At 39.4% G+C, this 24599-nt stretch overlaps 1 protein-coding gene across 34 annotated transcripts in view; it reads right to left on the minus strand.

The window, feature by feature from the left end:
- Nucleotides 1–24599, minus strand: part of ANK2 (ankyrin 2) — a 772868-nt gene that overhangs the window by 77729 nt on the left and 670540 nt on the right. For 19 of the 34 annotated variants that reach the window (XM_073571907.1, XM_073571914.1, XM_073571911.1 and 16 more), the window contains 10 exons: nt 20160–20384; nt 18416–18514; nt 17698–17852; nt 17233–17444; nt 10446–10650; nt 9990–10086; nt 8270–8498; nt 7768–7893; nt 7417–7539; nt 3147–3179 (listed from right to left, as the gene is read on the minus strand). In XM_073571907.1, the coding sequence (XP_073428008.1) occupies nt 3147–3179; nt 7417–7539; nt 7768–7893; nt 8270–8498; nt 9990–10086; nt 10446–10650; nt 17233–17444; nt 17698–17852; nt 18416–18514; nt 20160–20384 (1504 nt within the window). The remainder of the gene's footprint in view (nt 1–3146; nt 3180–7416; nt 7540–7767; nt 7894–8269; nt 8499–9989; nt 10087–10445; nt 10651–17232; nt 17445–17697; nt 17853–18415; nt 18515–20159; nt 20385–24599) is intronic. The other 15 variants (XM_073571909.1, XM_073571905.1, XM_073571910.1 and 12 more) reach the window with 1 other exon arrangement.

Genomic DNA, 24599 nt, shown 5'->3' on the forward strand with positions numbered 1-24599 from the left:
CGCCATCGTCAAGTCTAGCCTAATCTCTCACAGACTATTCCTCTAGTGTCATATCTTCTGTGTCCCAAAACAATTAATTATTCAACACTTTTAACTCCACCCTCTTTCCCACAGGGCAGTCTCCGATATCTCCCGATTCAGCTTCCCACTCCTCTCCCACTAACTGTTTTTTCTTTCTCCACCACTTCAGATTAAAAGCTTTCCACCATGTTCTCACCACCTGTCCCACTTAATTATATCCTGTTTTATCTTATCCCTAACCTTTGTACAGTGTTTATCCCAGCCCTGACCCTCTACCTTGTCCTATTAACAACTAGCATTTTCCCTTCATTAAACATGCAGAGATCACACACATAGCTTATGTGGTTGTCCTGCCCAGTGCAAATTTTGGCTCTCTCTTTGAGCGGTCATCTGTTAACGACTTGTATACTTCCAGCTAGTCAGCACATGACTGCAAAAAAGCAAATCACATACTTGCGGTTACAGCTTGACCACTTGCACCAACAAGCATGTTAAACACTGTTAGGCTACGTATTAATGACCAGTGTTAGCTGCGTTTTTGATGCTGTAGAATTTCTGCTCCTTAGTTAGCTTGCTTTTTGTTTCATTGCATTTTTGTGTGTGTTTTTTGATTCTGCATTTTTTTCACGTTTTTGACATTGAATTCTTTGTCTCTGTTGGGTGTGTCATGTTTTAAATAAAGCTGTTTTGTTTTTGAAACTTCCTGGTATTGAGATTCTTAGGTGCAGATAACAAACGTTTATGATGCATTTAGGTCCGTTTTTATCTGCGGATTTTCCGCATCAAATTCAAGTCTATGGGAAAATTCTGCACTTAAAACTCAGCGTTCCGGCAAGAGAAATTGACATGCTGAAATTGGAAAACGCACCGCAGGTGAGTTTATGCAGCGTAAAAAAGAAGCACAGTGGACATGAGTTTTGTATAAAACCCATCCACTTTGCTGGTACTGTAAAACGTGGCATATTTCCCACAACAAAAATACGTGGCATGAAAAATGAGATAAAAACTCATCGTGGGCATGTAGCCATAGGATTCGTCAACCTGCAATTCTTGTTGAAAATTTGCACTAGACTGGACAATCCCTTTACAAAACCATCACTCGGGCCCTCCTCTTTGTTCAGTTATTACTTCATCTCTTTATTCCCATTTTATAAACTCATTAAACATCATGTCCATCTTGAACTTTCTTCCGCCTCGCTATTTGACAAGCTGGCTTACCACCACAAAACGCTACTGAAGTTGCTTACAACCTACTAACTGCCAATGCCAAACAACATTACTCTGTACTCCTCTGCCTTTGACATTGTCAACCACTCCCTCCTACTACAGATCCTCTCCAAAAGCTATGACATCACAGCCCCCTCTCTGTTGTCCAGAATTACAGAGTGTCTATTAGCCATATCCATGCTCTACTCTTCCTACTTTCTTAACCTCAACATAGACAAAACTAAATTAATTATGTTTCCACAAACTAACTTAAATCCCCACTAGACTTAACAATCACTGATAATGGCAACAGGTTTTCCCCAAACTCCCAAGTCTAGTGCTTTTGGGTAACCTTTTGATACTGCTCTGTCCTTCAAATCTCACATTTATACACCTACTACCTCTTGATGCCACCATTTCAAAATATTTCTCAAACAGGATCTTTTCTGAACTTTGAATCATCAAAACTATTAGCATACACTCTTATCATGCCATATCCCGCTGGATCCGTCTTTTTTCCCATAGACTTGAATTGCCGACGGATTGCGAAAGATGGCCATCCGTTTCGTCGTTCGTGTGACGGATCCGTTGGAAAGTCGGTGACCGTCGGCTGGAAAAAACGTCCATAGGAACGTTTTTTGTCTCAGTCGAAAAGTTGGACAGCGACGGATCCGTCTGCCATAATGGTCGCCTATGGGCGACGGATCCATCGCCGTCCGTCACATGACGGAATCCAGCGACAGATTCCGTTTTTTTAAACTGAGCATGCTCCAAATATTATTAAAAGATAGGGCAGTCGGATCCAGCGAAAAAACGGATCCGTCGCATCAGTTTTGTCACAATCTGCGACGGATCCTTTTTTTTTTTAAATGCTGGATTGTGACTGATGCAAAAAGACTGAAGTGTGAAACAGGCCTTACTGTCAATCCTCAGCTGTGGTCACTAGATGGTGGAGCGGGTCTGGAGCAGCTCAAGACAGCAGCTGGTAAGTGTATTAGCATATTTTTCGGACTATAAGACGCACCAGACCATAATATGAACCCCAAATTTTCAGAAGGAAAATAGGGAAAAAAATTAATGTGTCAAATGGGGGGTCTGTTGTTACAGTCCGAATTCAGCTGGTGGAGCATGGTAACAGGGGGTGTTTGGTGGTCCGGCAATATGACTCCCATCCAAGATTGGTGCAGCAGGTTCGGCGGTGCTAAAGGTGCGAGGACTCTGAAGACATTTTCTGAAAGCCCAGAGCCGCCACACATCCATTGCTGTGATGCGGTGGCCTCTGGGATATCCCATCCTTAGGCCGGGGTCAGCCTTGTGAGTGCGATGTGAGAAACTTGCGCGAATCTCTCGCATCAACACCAGGCACTGCAGCCAGCACTTGGGACCGGAGCGCTCAGCTGCATAGTAATACATGCATCCGCACACTCCAGTCCCAAGTTCCGGTGGCAGTGTCGGGTATTGATGCGAGTTTCTCGCATCACACTCGCAAGTCTGACCCCGGCTTTATAGTCTGAAAAATACGGTACGAGGGTCAGGGAACTTACATTACTGGCACCACTTAAGCACTGAAATGAAAAAAAAAAAAACTATGGAGAAGTGCATTAACTGCCTCTTCCTTCTGCAAAATTAATCCACTGGCACCTCACTGCCCAGCAAGTACAGTTCAAAAATAAACCACGGCTTACAAGGCTGAACTATTTTCTGTATAAGGCTTTCTGTGTAAAAAGGTTTAACATGCAGCAACTTTTGAAACTTGAGCCAACAGGCCGACAGGACAGTATGCAATATAATACACTGGATGCCTTACATTTTGCATATTACAGTAAAGGATTTTCCTGGCGCATAAGCTGATTGTACACTAAAAATATACTGAGCTATACTATCAAGTCTTTATTGTACATCTGAATTATTGAAATTACCTCATCTTCATATTCTTGATCCGATTCGGATTCCTTTGAATTTCAGGGTGCCAGACATAAGAAAAAAATAATACAAAGAATACAAATGATTTCATGCTTTTTAAACCTGGCTATTGGTTTAAAAAATAGCATAAAAAAATAACATCAAATCACAGAGTTAATTTATGCCTAAAGACAAAATGAACCAATATGCCACATGAACAGTTCTGGAAGCAGTGGTGCAATTTCTACTGCCAGTTGCAATGAAAAATAAAAGTTAGAATATATTGTGAAATGGTTTTTCTTTTAACCCCTTAGTGACCGGGCCAAATTTTTCAAATCTGACCAGTGTCACTTTAAGTGACAGTAACCCTAGAACACTTCAACAGATCTCAGTGATTTTGAGACTTTTTTCCTGACATATAGTATATTATGTTATTTTAAAAAATATCAGAAATTTGTAAACAAAAATAAAAAATAGCTATTTTCAAACATTAAATGATTATCCCTTTAATCCAGACAATCACACTACATAAAATAGTCATTAAACAACATTTCCCTCATGTCTGCTTTACATCAAAACCATTTTTAAAGTATCCTTTATCTCGTTAGAATGTTAGAAGATTTAAAATTGTAGCAGCAATTTTTCAAGGAAATTAACAAAACTTACCGTACTTTTTTAGAGACCTATTCAGATTTGAAGGGACTTTAGCAGACCTATATGTTGTAAAATCCCCAAAAGTGAGAGCATTTTAAAAACAGCTCCCCTCAACGTATTCAAAACTGTTGTCAGGTAGTTTATTAACCATTCAAGTGCTTTTCTTCAGGAGTTAATGCAAAGTGGCATGACAGGAAGGAAAAAATGTTATTTTTACCACCTAAATGTGATGGAGCCCCCAACACTCTGTTGCCCATTTAGATGCCGTAATCACTATTGACAGCAGCCAAAACCAATCAAGGCTCATACAGCAAGGTATCAGCTATAGTGTACAGTCTACAGCTGCTGCATTTTCATCAGTGGGAGGATGCTATTGTCTGATATCTGTGGTCAGTAAAAAGACGTATTGGTGGTCACTAAAGCGTTATGAGCACATATCACCTCCTGGAAAACCTTGTGAATTAAAAGGAGACTTAAAACTTTTCTTAAATACATACAATGAGATAAGGCTACTTTCACACTTGCGTTTTTTTTGTGCTGCGTTTTTGCGCATAAATGCACATGCATTTTTTTCCCTATACTTAACATGGGTGCGCATTGTCATGCATTTGTATGCGCACGCGTTTTTTTTGTAGTGTGCGCCCGGGCTCACAAAATGCATCCTGTTGCATTTTTTGTGCGTCCGACCTGTCTAAAAAAAAAACCGCATGCACACGCAATGCGCACAAAATTCACCCAAAAACCCATTAAAGTCTATGGGAGCAAACGCATGCTTTTTTTGCAAAAACCATGCGCAAAAAACACGAAAACGCATAAAATACACATCATGTGTTTTTTATGCATGTTCGCACTGCACACGCAGCGCAGCGCAAAAAACGCAAGTGTGAAAGTAGCCTAAGAAAGGGAAACTGGATTAGTCTGGGGCAGGTTCTTTATGCAGTGGTGAAGCCTCATTATTTTGTCAGATTTGTAAGACTTTCTACTTCTGAGCTGGAAGATACCACTGTGAGGGAAGAGACTGTGTACAACATATAGAGGCCAAGGGTGTGCTGATGTCTTACTTCATGTAGTTATATCAGCAATTAAGTATGAATATCTGCATTTTGTGATGTAATGTGGAAGGAGGTTGAGAAGGCTAGAAGCAGCAACTTCGGGGATAAACCATAAAGTCTTCTTCTTATATTTGATTGGTGGTTGCTGGCTATGTATGCATGTAGTGAGGGACTTAAATTAGCCCTATAAGAACATCTATGCCCTCCTTTAATAGATTAACCCTCTAGAAGCTGTTAGGTCCTACTCTAGTAAAATAACCGTTTAGAAGCTGCTATGTCCTTCTCCTTTAGTTTAGTTAAAAAGTGCCAAAAAGCACACAATAGGGCATGACACGGGTAATAAAAATAAAATAGTATGGTATTGCTCACCTGACTGGGTTGCGTCAGGCACAATTCCTATGCAGATATAGATACCAGCTACTGCTTCTCCATATGCTGGAATAAAACCAGCAGTAAATGCAATAGTAGAATGGAATATATGGATAAATCTGCTGTCAAGAAGATATCCAATGTGGATTAGGGTGTTGAACAATGAGCAGTTTCAGAGTTGAACAAACACCTTCATCAGGGAAAAAAAAAACTAAAATGCTCGTTGAATTTTTTTCCTGATGAAGAAGTTTGTTCAACTCTGAAAAAATGAAGATTAATAAAACTTCTTTGTTCAACACCATCATCGCCAATGGATATTTTCCTGACCAGCATCGCAGCAGATTTATCCATATATCTCTTTCTACTATTGCTTCTCCTTTAGTTTGGTTGCATAATAAACATCAATTCTTCCACCATATTCCATGGACTAGTGAGTTAATTAACAGCGAAACAGAAAAATTGATTGGCTCACCCCAAACACTGCTAGATCTGAGGACATAGCTCTATTTATTATTTAGGTGTGGTGTAGAATCATATTCTTTCCCTCCATAGTTAGTTTCTCCAAAAAGAGTAGAGAATTTTACAAGCTTTTGAGCTCATTCTGCTATGGTAAATGTAAAATCTGCTTGGCTGAAATATTGAAGGAAATTGTCTAAATAGCTATTGATATGTATTTATGGAACGTTTTCTAATTTCATCTACTGCTACTTTTTATGTTTTTGTCACAATGAACATGTCCTTCTTAAAGACTCTTAGTTATTTACGGCAGTTATTGATCAGCCTTTGCAAATTTATGAACCTTTGTACCATACTCCACTACATTATTTAGCCATTTTCTCTCTCAAACTCCATGCTGACAATGTTCTTTTTGCTATCTAGCTCATGCTCTTTTACAAGCAGCCTTGAATTGCAGCTTTAGCCTACCAAGAAACCATACTCAAACACTATTTCCAAACACTTTTGTTATTTGAGCTCCTGGGCTCTCCTTCCCTGTGCTTATGCAGTTGAAAGTGTTTGTAAATAGCAGCTGCATATAAATTCTTGCTAGAGTAGCAATTCAAAGTAGATTATAAAAGAGCATGAACTAGACAGTTAAAACAGAACTGCTATAATTCTACAATGCTGTGCAAATTAATTGGGACAAAGCATTTTTTTAAGTAAAATCGTAAGTTGGTTACCAGTCAGTGATTCAAACCAGTTTTAACTGCTTTGAACAGGTGTGAGTGCCTGTTCAAATCAGTTAAAACTGGTTTGAATCACTGACTGGTAACCAACGTACGATTTTATTTAAAAAAATGCTTTGTCCCAATTAATTTGCACAGCATTGTATTTGAGAGAAAAGGAAGCAAAATAAGGTAATGGCTTATATGAAAAATATTTATTACCTTGCAAAGGCTAATAACAAAAAAAAAAGTTTAGATACTCTTTAAAGCCCGTTTGTTTTTGAAGCACCAGCCAAAGTCATTCCTCAGGATCTATTTTACATTTCCATCAGGCAGATCCTTGTACCACTGTTGCTAAGTGAGAATCACAGGCAAGGTAGCAATGTCTTTTGTAATTGTACATGTTGCAAAGGCCTAACAGTAAAACAGAGTTTCCTAGGCATTTAGCTTTTGTCACTGTGCCTACCGTTGCATGCTACAAAACTCTCTACGTCAATACTAAGAATTACGCAAAAGACAAAAAACTCTAGCTATGGTGCTAATCCAAATGCAAAATGCAGAAGGCTTGAAAAGAATATACCCAATAACAAATGTATGCTAGGGTAATAAACAATATTGGGTCAAATATAAACACGATCATTAAAGGTTTCAGTCACTGACTTTCCCACGTCCTCAATATGTTGCACACAGGAAATTGTAATACTGCAGAGTGATGCTTTCCACATAAAATAATAAAGATGTTTTTAGCCTCCATTTTCCTGAACTACTGATTTTTACAGTTTTGCTTATTACTACTGCATGATGAATCCTTCTAGTCTGAACAAATGTATGCTCCATAGTCATCCCCTTCAGGTATGCATCTTCACAAATAAGCCAAGAGCAATAATGAGCCTTCAATAGGAAGACCCACTCCATGATCCTCCAGCCTAACTATCCCTCTACTTCACCGTAATGACCTTTGTGCCTATCACAATCAACTGTGTGACACTAAACTACTCTAGTATTATGTAGTCCGTTACAAAAAATGTATGCCTTAAAATAAATCTTACCTTATTATAAAGTGGTAAAGTGAAATTTAGATTGCAAATGGCTTGATGCACAAGGCCTCTAGAGGATTTTGGCTCCTTCATGAAAGAAAGGCGTCCACAGGGTTCCTGGGTTGTATCTCGCACCTGTTATTGAAACATTATATGTCACATTCCTTTGGTGGTGGTTTAGATAAGAAATTCAAAATATTCAAAATACCATAACAGTGTGATCATTGGTCATAAACCAATGACAGATCAACTGGAAAAATAAGAATTGATTGCATTTTAGCTAATTATGAGAAAATGTATCCAAAAGCTAGAAAGAACCCAGCTGATTACAATCATATGCCTTGAATTTGGTATGAATGTTACCTTGACAAAAAATGGAAGTCTATTTTCTTTAAAGGCGTAGAAACTAAATATGTGATGTTGACCACTCTTTATTAAGGGTATTAAGTTCCCAAAGCAGTCCACATAGATTGGCTTTCCTTCCAGGACCTAAAAGAACATTTCAGATTATTATAATTTATTATTATAGCTCCATTTATTCCATGGCGTTTACATGTGAAAAGGGTTATATATAATAAAAAACAAGTACAGTAATCTTAAACAATACAGACCACGATTGGTACAGGAGGAGAGAGAACCCCGCCCGCGAGGGCTCACAATCTACAGGGGATGGGTGAGGATACAGTAGGTGAGGGTTACTACTCGTGCAGTGGTTTGGTGGATCAGATAAACCTATTACATTACAATACATAATAAAACAAAAATATGATTTTTCTACCAATTTAAATATCTATTTTTTATCCCAGATTAATTACAAATATCTTGCTATGCAAGGTTACTATATTTGTTACAGGGAAACACTAACCTCTACATCTCTACTCCTTGCAACTTCTGCAAAGTTTTCTTGCTGCTCCAGTGTCTTGTCTACTTTGTCATCAGTCATGCAGAAACATCTCAGACGTGCTTCAATGGGGTCATGGGATTTGGCAAACACAACAAATTTGGCCATATAAGGTACACAAATAATTTCTCTGTACACTTGGCTGGCAAAAGTAACAGACTCTTGGATCTGTCGGCAGTCTATTAACCAGAACCTGCAAATTAAAACACATTTTGATTGGCTCAAGGATAGAAAATAAAAAGGCATTAAATATAAAACTGTCTGAAATTTAGAAAAAAGAATGAAATATAAATGAAGGAAATAATAATATACAAGTTTCAATATAAGACTAAGTGCATTTGATTCAGACATGACTTTACCAGCTCACAACCAGTAGTAAATGCTAGTGTAAAAAGGCAGAAAACTAGTCATACAGAAAAAAGGAATAGAAAAGTAGTAAGAACTAAAACCGGTATATATGAAATCACTTAAAAATATTGACTTTTGGTTGCCAAAAAAATGAGGTGTGAAATGTGTTTTAAGGCATGGTTCCTAAAAATGTAGGGGTTGAACAGGTTTGACAAGAAAGTCTTCAATAACTTTATGTGACTGGAGACCTCTGTATCCTCACATTATGCACAGCGTGCATTGTCAGGACTCTGCTGCTGACGGCGTGATTGGACCATTATGCTGACTGCAAGTATGTGATATGCATACTACTGACAACATTCCAACTAGACAAGAGAGGTCTTGCTGAATTCATTGGCATTGAGCGAGGCCATGCAGGTCTAGTCAGAATGTGGCGGGGGTATGCCTATCGCATACTTGCAGTGACATGACCGACCGCTCCCAGAGCTGGAATTGTGGTAGAACGTACTCTAAGGATTCACAAGTCTGCAGTCACACAGAGTGACTGCAGATTTTCGGCCTAAACATGAACAACCCATTTAAAGTAAGGCATGTTCTTTCAAAGTTTAACAGAAAGAAATTAAGAGCATGTACATATTTGATAAAAAAAGGTTTATTGCAGGTACCAAGTCACTTTTTTTTCCGTGTGTTGTTTCAACCCAAATCCTCAGAAATAGCCTCTTCGGATCACTTCTGGGTGGTGCATGTATAAAGAACATGTATTATATCAGAAAAAGTAACAAGGAGAACATGAAAATGGTTACATTGATATTTGCAGAGGTGCAGGTGTTAGGTGAGTTTTTTCATGAGTAGTGAGACCTGCCGGACTACTGCCATTTCACACCTTTTTGGCGCTTCTACGGGTCCATAAAACGTAGAAATGGCTGTAGTCCGGCAGGTCTCACTACTCATGAAAAAACTCCCATGACACTTGCACCTCCACAAATATCAATGTAACCATTTTCATGGATTAAAACCACAGCTTGAAAGAAGGATCGGGTGAGTGCTGTTTTTCTTGTTACTTTATCCGATATGTACAGGTTTGACTTTTGCTTTCAATTCTTGTATATGCGAAAGGGTAGACTTCCAGTTTTGAACATAAGACAATGAGCAATTCACAATGTGTTCTTTAAAAAGTTAACTAAAACCAAATATTTTGGAAGAATGGTAAAGAGATATCAGTAAGCTCTTAAATTAGTTCTAAAGAATATCCCCAAAATATTTGAGCTCCTGGTGGAAAAGAACAAATGTCCCCAAATCTTTAACCAATCATGTATATCCTAATGTGGTACTTTACCTAGCAGATACATTAGTAGTAAAAGAGACACATTCATTAACGAATGTAAGTGGTGTGGTCCCGGTGATGTCTTCCCATTGTGCGGGAGTTGTACCACCTAAAGGCAAGCATATAGTTTATAAATATTCAATATCAAGAATTTAATATTAAGATATATCAACAATTAAATTGAAAGGACATCATTTCATGTGATAAATGATTTTTAAACAGCTCACAAGTCACCAGCGAAGGATTTTAATGAATTGTAGACAACTACTGCTTGATATTTTTTTGTTAACTATTTATAATTTTATTTTTTATTATTTTATTATATTTAGCATTTGACAAAAATGGCTAATAAAAGGTTACTATAAAAAAAATTATACAAAAATGCAAAGATATTCAGGTTCAAGAAATGTCAAATCTATATCAATATAGTGTAATATAGTAAAAATACTGCAATTCCAAAATACTTACCGGTTATACTGCATAGTAAGCGTAGCGTAGGAGTCTCACCACCGTATCCATTCAGCATTGCATCGCTAGAGGCCTTGGGAACTGGGATAGTCATTGTTATAGGCTTGTGGAATTTCCTTCTTCTTGGCTCTAATGTTACAATAGGACTGAATGTTGCCTTATTGCCTAGTATCTTCTTCACTAGTTCTGGGTGCATTGGCTGGGCCTATAGTATGAATAGAAGGACACTGGTCTCAATCTATTTCTGCACACTATACATCTTTATTTAAACAGTTCTACTTTGCTTGTACATGAACGTAGCTCAATTAGTCTTTCTCATCACTCAGTATTATTAATTACTGACAGCAAAAAAACACAGTCTACATAAATCTATACTATGATCAATATGGGTATTATAATGCTACTGAATCGTATACATGTATGGCCCAATCAGACAATAATAATTTATTCTACAGAGACTTTCCTAAAGTCATTAATAGAATACACTTAAAGAGTAATTGTCATTTTAATTTATTATTCATAAATAAATCATACATGTGAAAATAAAGACATCAACTTCTGCTAATCTATTCTCAAAAGTTTTAATTTACAGGTAAAATCTGTATTCAGTGAAGACAGATTTTCCCATTACAGAAAGGGGAGATTGCAGCTTGTGCTCATTAAATTCTGTTTGTTTTTTACTTTTTATGACCACAAAAAAAATGAACACTCTGTTCCCATTTTATGATGTGAGACCAGCAACAGTGATTTTGATTGAGAGCGGCATTTTTATTTATTTACTTATCACCTGCGATTATTTATGTATTTACCGCAATTTATTTTTAATTTTTTCCTTGGCGCCATTTCAATATTTAACCCCTATATTAATGACCAGGCCATTTTATGCAATTCTGACCAGTGTCCCTTTATGAGGTAATAACTCAGGAACGCTTCAACGGATTGTAGCGATTCTTGTTTTTCCGTGACATATTGGGCTTCATGTTAGTGGTAAATTTAGGTCCATAATTTTTGCTTTTATTTGTGAAAAAAACGGAAGTTTGGAGAAAATTTTTAAAATTTTGCAATTTTCAAATTTTGAATTTTTATTCTGTTAAACAAGAGAGTTATGTGACACAAAATAGTTAATACATACCGTAACATTTCCCACATATCTACTTTACATCAGCACAATTTTGTAAACAAATTTTTTTTTGTTAGGAAGTTATAAGGGTTAAAATTTGACCAGCTATTTCTCATTTTTACAACAAAATTTACAAAACCATTTTTTTTAGGGACCACTTCACATTTGAAGTCACGTTGAGGGGTCTATATGGCAGAAAATACCCAAAAGTGACACCATTCTAAAAACTGCACCTCTCAAGCTACTCAAAACTACATTCAAGAAGATTATTAACCCTTCAGGTGCTTCACAGGAACTAAAACAACGTGGAAGGAAAAAATGGACATTTTAATTTTTACAAAAATTTTCTTTTAGCATCAATTTTTTCATTTTCACATGGGTAACAGGATAAAATGGATCCTAAAATTTATTGGGTAATTTCTTCTGAGTACACTGATACCTCATATGTGGTCATAAACCACTGTTTGGGTGCATGGCAGGGCTCAGAAGGGAAGGAGCGCCATGTGACTTTTTGAATGGAAAATATGCTGGAATATTTAGCAGTTGCCATGTCGCGTTTGGAGAGCCCCTCTGTGCCTAAACATTAGAGCTCCCCCACAAGTGACCCCATTTTGGAAACTAGACCCTCCAACGAACTTATCTCGATGCATAGTGAGCATTTTGAACCCCTAGGTGCTTCACAAATTGATCCGTAAAAAAAAGTACTTTTTTCACAAAAATTTTCTTTTAGCCTCAGTTTTTTTCATTTTCACATGGGCAACAGGATAAAATAGACCCTAAAATTTGTTGGGCAATTTCTCCTGAGTACACCAATACCTCATATGTGGTCATAAACCATTGTTTGGGCGCACGGCAGGGCCCGTAAGGGAAGGAGCGCCATTTGACTTTTTGAATGGAAAATTAGCTCCAATCGTTAGCGGACACCATGTCGTGTTTGGAGAGCCCCTGTGTGCCTAAACATTGGAGCTCCCCCACAAGTGACCCCATTTTGGAAACTAGACCCCCCCGAAGGAACTTATCTAGATGTGTGGTGAGCACTTTGAACCCCCAATTGCTTCACAGAAGTTTATAACGCAGAGCAATGAAAATAAAAAAATCATTTTTTTCCTCAAAAAATGATATTTTAGCACGCAATTTTTTATTTTCACAAGGGTAACAGGAGAAATTGGACCCAAAAAGTTGTTGTACAGTTTGTCCCGAGTACGCTGGTACCCCATATGTGGGGGGGACCACTGTTTGGGCACACGTCGGGGCTTGGAAGGGAAGTAGTGACGTTTTGAAATGTCGACTTGATGGAATGGTCTGCGGGCGTCATGTTATGTTTGCAGAGCCCCTGATGTGCCTAAACAGTGGAAATCCCCCACAAGTGACCCCATTTTGGAAACTAGACCGCCCAAGGAACTTATCTAAATGTGTGGTGAGCACTTTGAACCCCCAAGTACTTCACAGAAGTTTATAACGCAGAGACGTGAAAATAAAAAAATCACTTTTTTTCCACAAAAATATTTTTTTTTAGCCCCCAATTTATTATTTTCCCAAGTGTAACATGAGAAATTAGACCCACAAAGTTGTTGTGCAATTTTTCCTGAATACGCTGATACCCCATATGTGGGGGTAAACCACTGTTTGGGCACACGTCAGGGTTCGGAATGGAGGGAGCACTGTTTGACTTTTTGAACGCAAAATTGGCTGCAATAAATGGTGGCATCATGTCGCGTTTGGAGACCCCGTGATGTGCCTAAACAGGGGAGACCCCTCAATTCTAACTCCAACCCTAACCCCAACACACCCCTAACCCTAATCCCAACTCTAACCCTACCACAAGCCTAACCCTAATCCCAACCCACCCCTAACCCTAATCTTAACCCTAATTCCAACCCTAACCCTAATTCCAACCCTAACCCTAATTCCAACCCTAATCCTATTTCTAACCCTAACCCTATTTCTAAACCTAATTCTAACCCTAATGGAAAAATAAAAATATTTTCTTTATTTTATTATTTGTGCCTGCCTATGGGGGTGATAAGGGGGGGCGGTGATTTACTTTTTTTTTTTATTTTGATCACTGTGAGGGTCTATCACAGTGATCAAAATATATGAATGAATCTGCAGCCGGCAGATTCTAGGGGGCGCACTGCGCATGCGCCCGCCATATTCCAAGATGGCGCGCCCATGATCCGGAACGGCGGGACACCGGGACGGCCAGAGGGACGTCGGAGGCACCGTGGAGGGTGAGGGGGGGTGATCAGAAGGCGGGAGGGAATGGAGGGAAGGGGAGGGGGAGCAGATTATGACAGCGGCGGCTGATCGGCGCCGTCAGTCGGTGGCGGATCGGCGCCGTCAGTCAGTGGGGGGGTCGGATCGGTGTCTCCAGCCATGGCAGATGCTATTGCAGCATCGGCCATGGCTGGATTGTAATATTTCACCAAATTTCATTGCAGTCCACTAGCAGCATAGCAAAGCTATCTAGATTTCCTATAACCCAGCTTCTCCTGCTCTCTCCCTATACATATCCATCACATGATCGCCACATATGGAGGAGGAAGCGCCATCAGCATACATAACGCTTCTTAAGCAATGTGTATACAGTCATATAGTAATAAATCGTCTGTGCCTTCACCATGGGGACTCCCTGACTGGGCCGGGACAAGATATTTTGGTGGCCTAGGTAGATGATGCTCATGGTGCCGGTTCCCTTCCCCTATATATGAGGCCTCAGTCCCCAAGTAAAGGAATGTGTCAGAGACTAAAGTAACAGGTCCCCTGACGTCCCCCTCCTCCCGCTCTGATGACTACTTCCACTAGACATGTTACCTTATTTTTGGGGTGAGGCTCAACAATCAGTGTGTATTTAAAGTTAGATATAGAATTATTCATTGTTTGCGGACCATTTACACAATACGAGGGTCATATAGTGATATTCATCGCTTGCGTCCTTTATTTAAAAGTCAGACCCAAGGATGGTCATGGAAACTATTATAGCTTAAATATAATATAATATAATGGGGGCTGCTTGATTCAATTAAGGTGTTCAGCATTTGGTGAATATCCTAATGAAAACTAAACAGACCCCATTATAGATAAAGGGATAAGTCTGATGGTTTTTATGTACGTCATGTGACAAATACAGTTTACAAGTGCAACAAAATTGATGGTTGTTTTGGTGACTTATTCATGTACGGATGGTGGTTCTTTTGAAGTGTTCATGTGGTGATGGTTGTTCTGGTGATGTATTAATCACAAAAACCATCATCAGTAAACGAATACAAAACCAAAATCATCATCACTACATAAATGGAACTTTATATATAGCCAACAATAGTACATACAGTACTAGAACCATCATCAGTAAATAAATAAGTCACTAGAACCATCATCAGTACATAAATACATCTCCAAAAAAACCATCAGTACATGGAAACATCACCAAGCTTAGTTCAGCAGTTGTATTGTCATGTCAGACCCATATACATTTGTATCTCAAGCTGTTGTCATAAGTCATTATCAGACTGCGGACCACACAGGAATCACAGTACTGATGAGAAGTAGTCAGTGTCAACAAGTAAACATTTATATCCAGGTATGTAATAGGTGACATTTTTTCCGATTGAGTTGTTTCTTTCTTTTCGTTTCCATCTTATCCTGATGCCATGATGACTTTTCAAATCCACAGCTCTTCTCTGCAGACTCCCCTCTTCTCTGTTCTTCTGCAGCAAATCCCAACACGGTGCCCTTAAAAAAAAGTGTTATTAAAATGTCCTCTGTATAAAAAATATCTGTCCGTACTACCCCCTAAATAAGCCTTCTATGTATATGACCTCCACACTATCCGCCTTAATGATCTATAATAACCACACTGTCCGTCCTTATGAGCTATAATAACCACCAAACTGTCAGCCATTATCAGCTCTAACTGACAAACCGTCCAGTCCATCCTTATGAATCACGACCTATACAAAGGCTGTCCCCACTCTACTATTTTCCCTTATACTCATTATATCCACCCTGTCCCCTGCCCTGCTAACTTCTCTCCATACTGTGCCCACATTTCATGCTGCCCCCTCTCCATATCCATTCTAAGCCCTTTCAGACACTATGCCCTCATACTGCCCATAACGTTGCATTCTCCAAACTGTATCTGTCCCTCACAGTGTCCCTTTACATGGCATGATGGTCACCACAGCAGCCCAAACAGTATATCCACAACAGCCCCCAAATATACAATACAATGTTCACCACAGCCCCCTATGCAGTATGATGTCCACCACAGCTCCCGATTATGTAGTATGGTCACCACCACAGCCCCTCAAAGTCCACAAATTCAGCCCCTGAATGTCCCCACATTCAGCCCCTCTAATGTCCCCAAAGCCAGCTCTCCCGTATTATATCAACAGCAAGCACTCCATGTCCCCACAGCCAGCTTAAGTATACAGTCCTCACAGTCAGCTCCCCCATATTGTCCCCACAGCCAGCCCCTCAATGTCGCCACAGCCAACTCCACCATATTGTCCCCACAGCCAGCTCCTCAATGTCCCCACAGCAAATTCCCCCATATTGTCCCCACAGCCAGCTCCTCAATGTCCCTATTGCTACATTGTCCCCACATTCAGCCCCCCCTAATGTCCCCATAGTCAACTCCCTCATATTGGCCAGACAGATAACTCCTCAATGTCTTCACATCCAGCCCTTCAATGTCCCCACAGCCAGCTCCCATACTATCCCCACAAACAGCCCCTTTATGTCCCCACAGCCAGCGTACCTATATTGCCCCCACAGCCAGCTCCCCAATATTGTCCCCACATTCAGCCCCCCAATGTCCCCACAGTCAGTCTCTATTGTTATAGCCACTATTCATTGGCAAAGTAAAAACTCGGCTCTCCATCCTCGTCTCCTATGCCATGAAGTACAGCAGTGCAGCAGTGGCGCTGGATGGCGCGATGACGTCACTGTATAGCTCCATCCGACATCCCCTAAGTGTGCTGTCTCAAACAGGGCAGAGGCCGGAAGTGGTCTGCAATCTGAAGGAGCTCCCAGCAGGGCAGGGAGCTGATAACAGCTCCTCTGCTCCAATCCCGGGCGCCGCCGATATCAATTATATGTACGTCTGCCAGACATGAATACAATTGAGTGCAGGGAGTGAGCGACAGCTGAGGCTAAGGCAGAGAGAGGGGTGAGCGGTGTCAGTGACTGACACTGCTCCACTGTGTGTCCGCATCCCGGCCATCACTTTGCTGAATGCCTGCGGCCAGAGAAAGGTGCAGGGCGGCTGCAGGAATTCAGCAGTGGCAGGGTTTTTTTTTGCAACCTCATCGGGGAGGCAGGAGGTAGCACACTAGGCAGGTGCCTACCCTGCATACCACTTGTCCTGGCCATGCCTCCTACTCCCACAGCTACAAGATCACATTTTTCTTCACTACTATGAAGTTACATTTTAGAAGGTAACAGCAGAGTAGGAGCCAGACTGCCGGAACAATAAAATGTGCAAAAAATGGTTCTGACATTTTTTTCATGCTAATGAATTTTCATTTAAAGTTACAGGCCCAAACTCTAAAACTACTCCACTCTGGATAAATATACTGTAGTTGGCAACATGTGCCTTTGGCATTTTTGGTCTGTTTAGTCCTGACCCTGTACAATGACCAATTATTCTTGCTAGTCTGTTGATACCTGAAGGCCAACACGGATTCTCTTTGTAAGTGCACCTTCTGGGAAGACAGCTTGGACTTGAGGGACCACAGTGCTGCTAAGAATTCCTCCCTCGGGTCCAATCAAGTTGTTGTCCTGTTTCACACGAGAAACCACTGCAAAATACTGTGGAAAGTCTCGAGTGATAATACGACAAATGCGCTTTCTTTCCAGTTCTTCTGGTGGGTCCAGAACTACAAAAAAATGAGAAAAATAAAAGCGTGAAATTAAATAAAATCCATAAAACACAATAAAAGATATAAATATGTCTGCCATGGTGCTAACATAGAGGAAGCATGATACCAGTGTGAACAGAGCTTTCTACAAGTAAAAAAAAGTAAGTCAAGTAAAGTAAAATAAATTCTATTCTATTACTACTTAGAAATTCCTTACTATAGAAGATAATAGTCATGGTATCTGGCTGACAAAGATTAATGACAATAATACCTTCATCCATGCCATTAAGTATCTCATTGAGTTCATCCTCTGTGAATTCACAAAAGTGTTCTTTCCAGTTGTCACCAGTCTCACTGCGCAGTATGACCAGCTCCCGCTCTTTTCCACGCAGTGCCGCAAAATGAGGGATCTCCACAATCACTGGCCTGATTAACAATATACCATATTGAGAGATTAGAGGGGAAAAAAAGTGACTTAATGCTGGGACAAAGAAACCTGGGATTTTTAGTTGGCAAGCACACACACAACACAGGGTGAAGGCAACGATTCACTGCATTGGGAACTGGAGTATATAAAGGTCATACTGGACCTTGTACCATCTAGACATCAAGTCTAGAATTTGGATTATTTTTTAATCAAATTTAGTAGTTGCTGAATTTTCAGGAATACTATTGTAAAAGTCAATGAGCATGCTGTTTAAATAAATGATCCAGGTTGCTCTGACGCCAATCACTATGAAAAAAGAAAATCACATGCTCAACCAAAAGAATAAACAGCACTAAACAATAGTACACAGAGGGGAGTAACAACACATACAGTACCACTAAAACCATAAACACACAGATTAAAATGCTTTATCAGACCGCAGTCGATAGTGACATTTTCAAATTAAAGTACACTAACAAAACCACTGACAAAAATTAAATAATACTGAAGAACAACGGGGACGAGGCCGGCATCCATCAACTAGATCTTAAGTCTATCCTACCCAAGGAATTTGGTCCCAGGAGGTCCCAGTTGAAGGATTCGGCTGACCAAGCTTTCTCCCTCATTTAGAGGGGGAGGAGCCGTAGGAAGGTGTAGTTTACTGAGTACATCCAAAGCAGCAGTGGGAGAAAGAACATAGGTAAGAGGAATTTCAGCTTATCTTAGAGGTGAAAAAGGGAATTTGGAAAAAACAACTGTCTGCAAAGGGCTACATGCCAGATAGAATAAGACTTTTCACTTGGGCATTGGTATCAATTCAAATCAGTGTTTCACGTTCTTGAAATGTTTTTGAATATGGAAGGGGTTCAAGTAAATGTGAAAACAGCTTTCATACAACAGATAGATTAGAATAGAAATTCCTTACATTTTCATGTGTATGTTACCGGCAATGTACGAAATGAGAACTGTTTAGGATTATAGAGCTCAAAGTATTTTACAGAATGCCTAAAACTTGTAGACAGTATATAAAATAAATTCATCTGAACACATTTTCTAGTTATTCTATGGTATAAAATAAATGAATCTGTACAAATATGATAACTTAATCTCTGCACATTTCCAAACCTCAATCCCAACCCTAATATTTACACATCTCCTGACCTTAAGACCGCATTACACATTACATGGCTGTTGGTCCAATGGTCCTATGTTTTCTATGTGAGAAACCCCACCAAATGTATGTGATGGTGGCCTATCTCTGGGAGAACAAAAGGACCAGCAGTTGGAAATTGAACATACCGTATCTTTAAACTTCCCTGACAATCAATTGCCCAGCACCCCATACATATTAGACTGTCAGCTGAACATGTCCATGTCGGCGGGTTCAGCCAACATTAGTCTAATGTTAATGTTAATTTTTACACTTCTCCCAACCCTTCAAACCAAATCTGTCCCTCTCCCTAACCCTAAAAGACTGAAATGATGTACTATTACCGTAGATAACAGTTCATTAATAAATAAAAATGTCATCTCTGCATCTCTATTGTTATTCTAGCTGTCCTTAACTAGGTTGTATTGGTTTCAATTTGGCAATAAAGTGTCCTCTTCAGTTGTCTATTATTTTATTAAAAAAGCAACCCATCTTTTCTATAGAATACCTCTATACAATACCATCTTTTCACACAGTGCCCTGTATCATATGAATTTTTAATAACACACCGTACCTCTTTCTGTACAAGTGTCAACCAGCTCAACTTGAGGTTCCTCTGGCCAAAAAGAGTTTTAACATGGCCCCCACCTACCATGTGCATGTGACATCAATAAGACTGGTGTGTTCTTTAGTGGTTCAGGGGTCCCATCAGACACTTTGGTGGGAGTTCAACTGACATCTGTGCGCCCATTTTAGCTACACCCACACTAAAAATAGTGTATGCAATTGAAAACATCTCAATGGGTTTCCATGAGTGCTGTATTCTGGTTCTGTACAACCAAAAATTTTCAAAAATTCTTAATAGGGCCAAGAGATTTTATTCTGTTGAAAAAGGGGTTCTAAATTGTTTATGTGCCTCGTAGTCTGAATGATATTTTTTTACTGAGTTTTTTTTTTTTAAACATGTCTGCTTGTAATCATGAAGAGCATCTTATAGTCCATAAAATCTGGGCGTTTTAGAAGTAGTGAAAATAGAGAGAGATGCAAACAGAGTTCAAATATGTGCACAATTAGCAGGAACTGTCATGCTTCCCATTTAGTTCCAGATAGCTTGATAATCTTAACAGCTGCAGATGTATTATATATTATAACTTACCCAAGGAACTGAGCTCCTGAAGGCCCAACTTCAATAAGCCGACTGGCAAGACCTTCCCCTTCTACCATGGGAGGCATAGTAGCCAACCGATGACGCTTAACTAGGCGGCAGGTCACTCTTGTAGGGGCTGTGCATTTCCGAGGAGGAATGATGATTCTTAATCCATTATGCCTGCAACCTCTCATGGCGCCTCCACGAGCATCCACCATGAAGCTAACTAGGAAGCTAAGGGGAAATAAACATACAAAATAGTCAAAGCATTCACTAGATAAAGACCAAAATTATGAGTGGATACACAGCTCTGAGCAGTTTAGGTGCATATGTGGATACATAAAACGTGAAAATATAATGCGACTGATATGCCTTGTAATAAGAAGGCGGCATTGTATACATCGGAGAGCCTTGATGAGTTATGTCCGTCTTTCCAACATGGATAGGCTACATTACACGCAAAGGCCTCCTGTATAGCAGAATGATGTCATGTGAATTACTATGAGAATGGGGGGAAACTAGAGGAAAAGCTATTTGACTCCTTGGAGCTTTTTATGTGCAAACAGTATTAATCTGTTAAACTGTGTGCCAAACAAACTATTGAAGAAAATGCAAACTGTAGAACAAAACAGTCACATACACACATGTGCAAGGCAAAATAGATCCCACATGCTTCTGATCAGAGTGAGAATAAACAAGTCAGTACACATAGTGGTAGAAAAGCAAAATGCAACTTCTGTCAAAGAAACAGCATGCACCCATAATGCATGTGAATGGTGTAGGAATTTTGAACATGCATATATGTATATATTTACATCTATATACATAGATAGATACACACATACATTATATATACATATCTAAACTTACATAGTCATGGACGTTTTGTAATACACATGTTTATTTCTTTTTATATGTATTGGAATAACACATAAAAACAGAGAAAAAGGCAAATTGGACATAATTTCCAACAAAACCCCAAAAATGGGCCAGATTAAATTATTGGCACCCTCAACTTAATCTTTGATTGCACACCCTTTGGAATAAATAACTGCAATCCTATAAGCATCAACAAGCTTCTCCACCTCTCAACTGGAATTTTGGACCACTCTTCTTCTACAAACAACTCCAGGTCTCTCATATTTGAAGGTGCCTTCTCCCATCAACAATTTTAAGATCTCTCCACAGGTATTCAATGGGATTTAGATCCAGACTCATTGCTGGCCACTTCAGAACTCTTCTGTGCTTTGTTTCCATCCATATCTGTGTGCTTCTTCGAGTGTGTTTAGGTTCACTGTCCTGCTGGAAGACCCATGACCTAGGATGCAAACCTAAAATCTGTTGGTAATCTTCAGATTTAATGATACCTTGCACCTAGTGCCAGAGGCAGCAAAACAACTGTAAAACATCTTCAAATTTCCAACATTTTTGACTATAGATATTGTGTTCTTTTCTTTGTAAGTCTCATTCTATTTTTGGTAAACAGTAGAATGATGTGCTTTACCAAAAAGTTCTATCTTGGTCTCATCTGTCCACAAGTTGCTTTCCCAGAAGGATTTTGGCTTACTTATGTACATTTGGCAAACTGCAGTCTAGCTTTTTTATGTCTCTATATCAGCAGTGGGGTCCTCCTGGATCGCCTGCCAAAGCGTTTCATTTCATTCAAATGTTGACAGATAATTTGTGCTGACACTGATGCACCCTGAGCCTGCAGGACAGCTTGAATTTCATTGGAACTTGATTGATGCTTATCCACTATCCGGACTATCCTGCATTGAAACATTTTAGCAATTTTTCTCTGCTGCCACGTCCAGGGAGATTAGCTACAGTGCCATGGGTTGTAATCTTCTTGATTATGTTGCACTCTGAGGACAAAGGAACATCAAGAACTCTGGAGATACACTTGTAACCTTGAGATTGTTGATATTGCTCAACAATTTTTATTCTCAAATCCTCTGACAGTTCTCTTCTCCTCTTTTTCTTCTCCATGCTTAGTGTGGCACACACAGGCAATGCAAAGATTGAGTCAACTTCTCTTCTTTTTATCTGGTTTCAAGTGTGATTTTCATATTGTCCACAACGGTTATTAGACACAGATGACTTTGGGCTCTTACAGCACGGGGTGTTCAGTGTCTCCCATTCTGGTATGTGTGTAGTTACTCTGGTTTGGACTATTTTGTGTCCTGGGCAGCTGAGCGGTCGGGGATGATACCCTTAACCTCTTATTGACTGGCTGGCTCTCCACTGTGTGTTCTTTATATGTCTGCTAGGACTATTGAAACTTACATATCTTCCAGACATTATCTTTCTCACTACCAGATGTGATGTTTTAGATAAATCTGACTGAGCTTATGTTACGGACACTGTGCACGTTCCGTTTCTGTTATCTTTTATGCCACTTTTGTTGTGCCACTGTGCCTTTTTAACTTGTGTCCCTAATAATGATTTGTGATTTTTCAACCTACCTCTGGACATTTATGCACTGGTTCTCTCTCCTCGGCTTTTTGGATATGTATATCTACAGTGTGTCCCACACTGATTGGCTATGGGCTGATTAAGGCTTCTTTATGATATATATTAAATATAATCTTGATACCTGATGTTATTTAATTTCAGCCCTTTGCCCTGTCATTTATGCTCATTATGCTTGAAACAAAGTTGTTTCGCTGTTGTTTTTTTTAATTGTTCCAATACACACAAAGGAAATAATAATGTGTATAACAAAATGTGAAATTGCAATAATTTTCTGGAGCAATTTCAAGGGTGCAAACACTTTCGGCCATGACCATGAAATATATATATATATACACATAAATATATATGTGTTTGTAAACATAATGCATGGTATATACGTATAGATATTGTATATATCAATCACAGTCCAACACCACAATACATATTTTTTTTAAAAGTTTCTACAATTATAAATGAGGTAGGAAAATTAGGCTAAAGTAAAAATTGGTTGATACTATGTATCATTTTGATTAAAGATTATACATTTGTTCTACAACCCTTATAGCATGCCCTGCTAATTGACAGGAGAAGTAGCAGACTCAGTAAAGCTGTATATCGAACAGATCTCGCTAGACACTAGATAACAGTTAATAATATAGTATAGACCTCAAAGGGCTGTCCACTTCAAGAAATGATTTCCACAAATGTTCTGACCTTCAGTTGTCAGTAGAGCCCTGGATCCTGGCAGTACCACTTCCAGTCCAGTACTTGCACAGCCAGTCAACAATTCTGCACATGAAGTGGGCTGGCTTGCTCACTTCAATCGCTAAGCCAGCCACCTTGTCTCTCTGCTGGTTTATACACAGAGTAGGGGGGTTGCATAGCCAATGATGATATCCCATCACTAGAAACACTCTTCTATGTAGAACAAGTCAGACGTAGACCTGCTATTACTCGGAACACTGATGATGGATGGAGACCAGGACAGTTTTAGAACTTAAAGCAAATTATTAAATCCTAACTTTGAAAGCTATCACCTGTCCACAGGATAAGTAATACATTTCTGATTAAGGGGAGGCGACCAACTGTGGTGACCTTCACTAGTCCTGAAGATGAGGTCCTGAAAGGTGCTTTCTGTGGGGAAGTTTTAGCTGTTATCATACTTATATTGCAATAGAGCTGAGGCCATGCATGTGAGCCAATACTCCATTCGTTCTTTATGGGACTGCCAGTGCATGGTGTATGCTGTACTCGGCAATCTCCAGCAGTCCCAGAAAGAATTAATACACCTTTCATAGCCCTATTCTCAGGATCAGTGGTCCTAGTGGTCAGATCCACACCAATCAGAAAGTGATCACCTATCATATGTGTATGTGATAACTTTCAGTTTTGAGAATAGCCCTTTAAAAGGAGTCTGACAGTATAAAATGACTGTTCAAACCAAGCACATGTGTTTGGCGCACCCTTGGCATGGCTGAGTAAAATATTTAGTGCACCTTCCCACTCACCTGTTTTACTTACATCTCCACCTTCCTCTGTCTCCTGTAAGGTCAGAGCTATGAAAGATGAGGGGGCACAGAAAGACACAAAACAAGTAGATGGAAGGTGCACTGAACTGCTCAATGACACCAAGGGTTCACCTAGTGGCTGTGCTTTGTTTGAATAGTCATCTTGGTCTTACAGATTCTCATTAAAGGTACCGTAATTGTTTTGCAGTGGGACGCACTTTTAAGGGTTACATGAGCCATAAGACACTTATTGTTTCATAAGAAGGTGATCCCATAGTATTATAAGAGCTACTTGTAACAAAATTTCCTTATTTTATCTATAAAATAGCAAAATAGAAATATACAGTAGTAACTGTGACAATTATACAGTGCCTTGCGAAAATATTCGGCTCCCTGGAACTTTTAAACCTTTTTCCACATATCATGCTTCAAACATAAAGATACCAAATGTAAATTTTTGGTGAAGAATCAACAACAAGTGGGACAC

The sequence above is a fragment of the Dendrobates tinctorius genome, unplaced genomic scaffold (assembly GCF_039654945.1).
Source record: "Dendrobates tinctorius isolate UK_male_01 unplaced genomic scaffold, ASM3965494v1 ptg000030l, whole genome shotgun sequence".
Classification (NCBI taxonomy): Eukaryota; Metazoa; Chordata; class Amphibia; order Anura; family Dendrobatidae; genus Dendrobates; species Dendrobates tinctorius.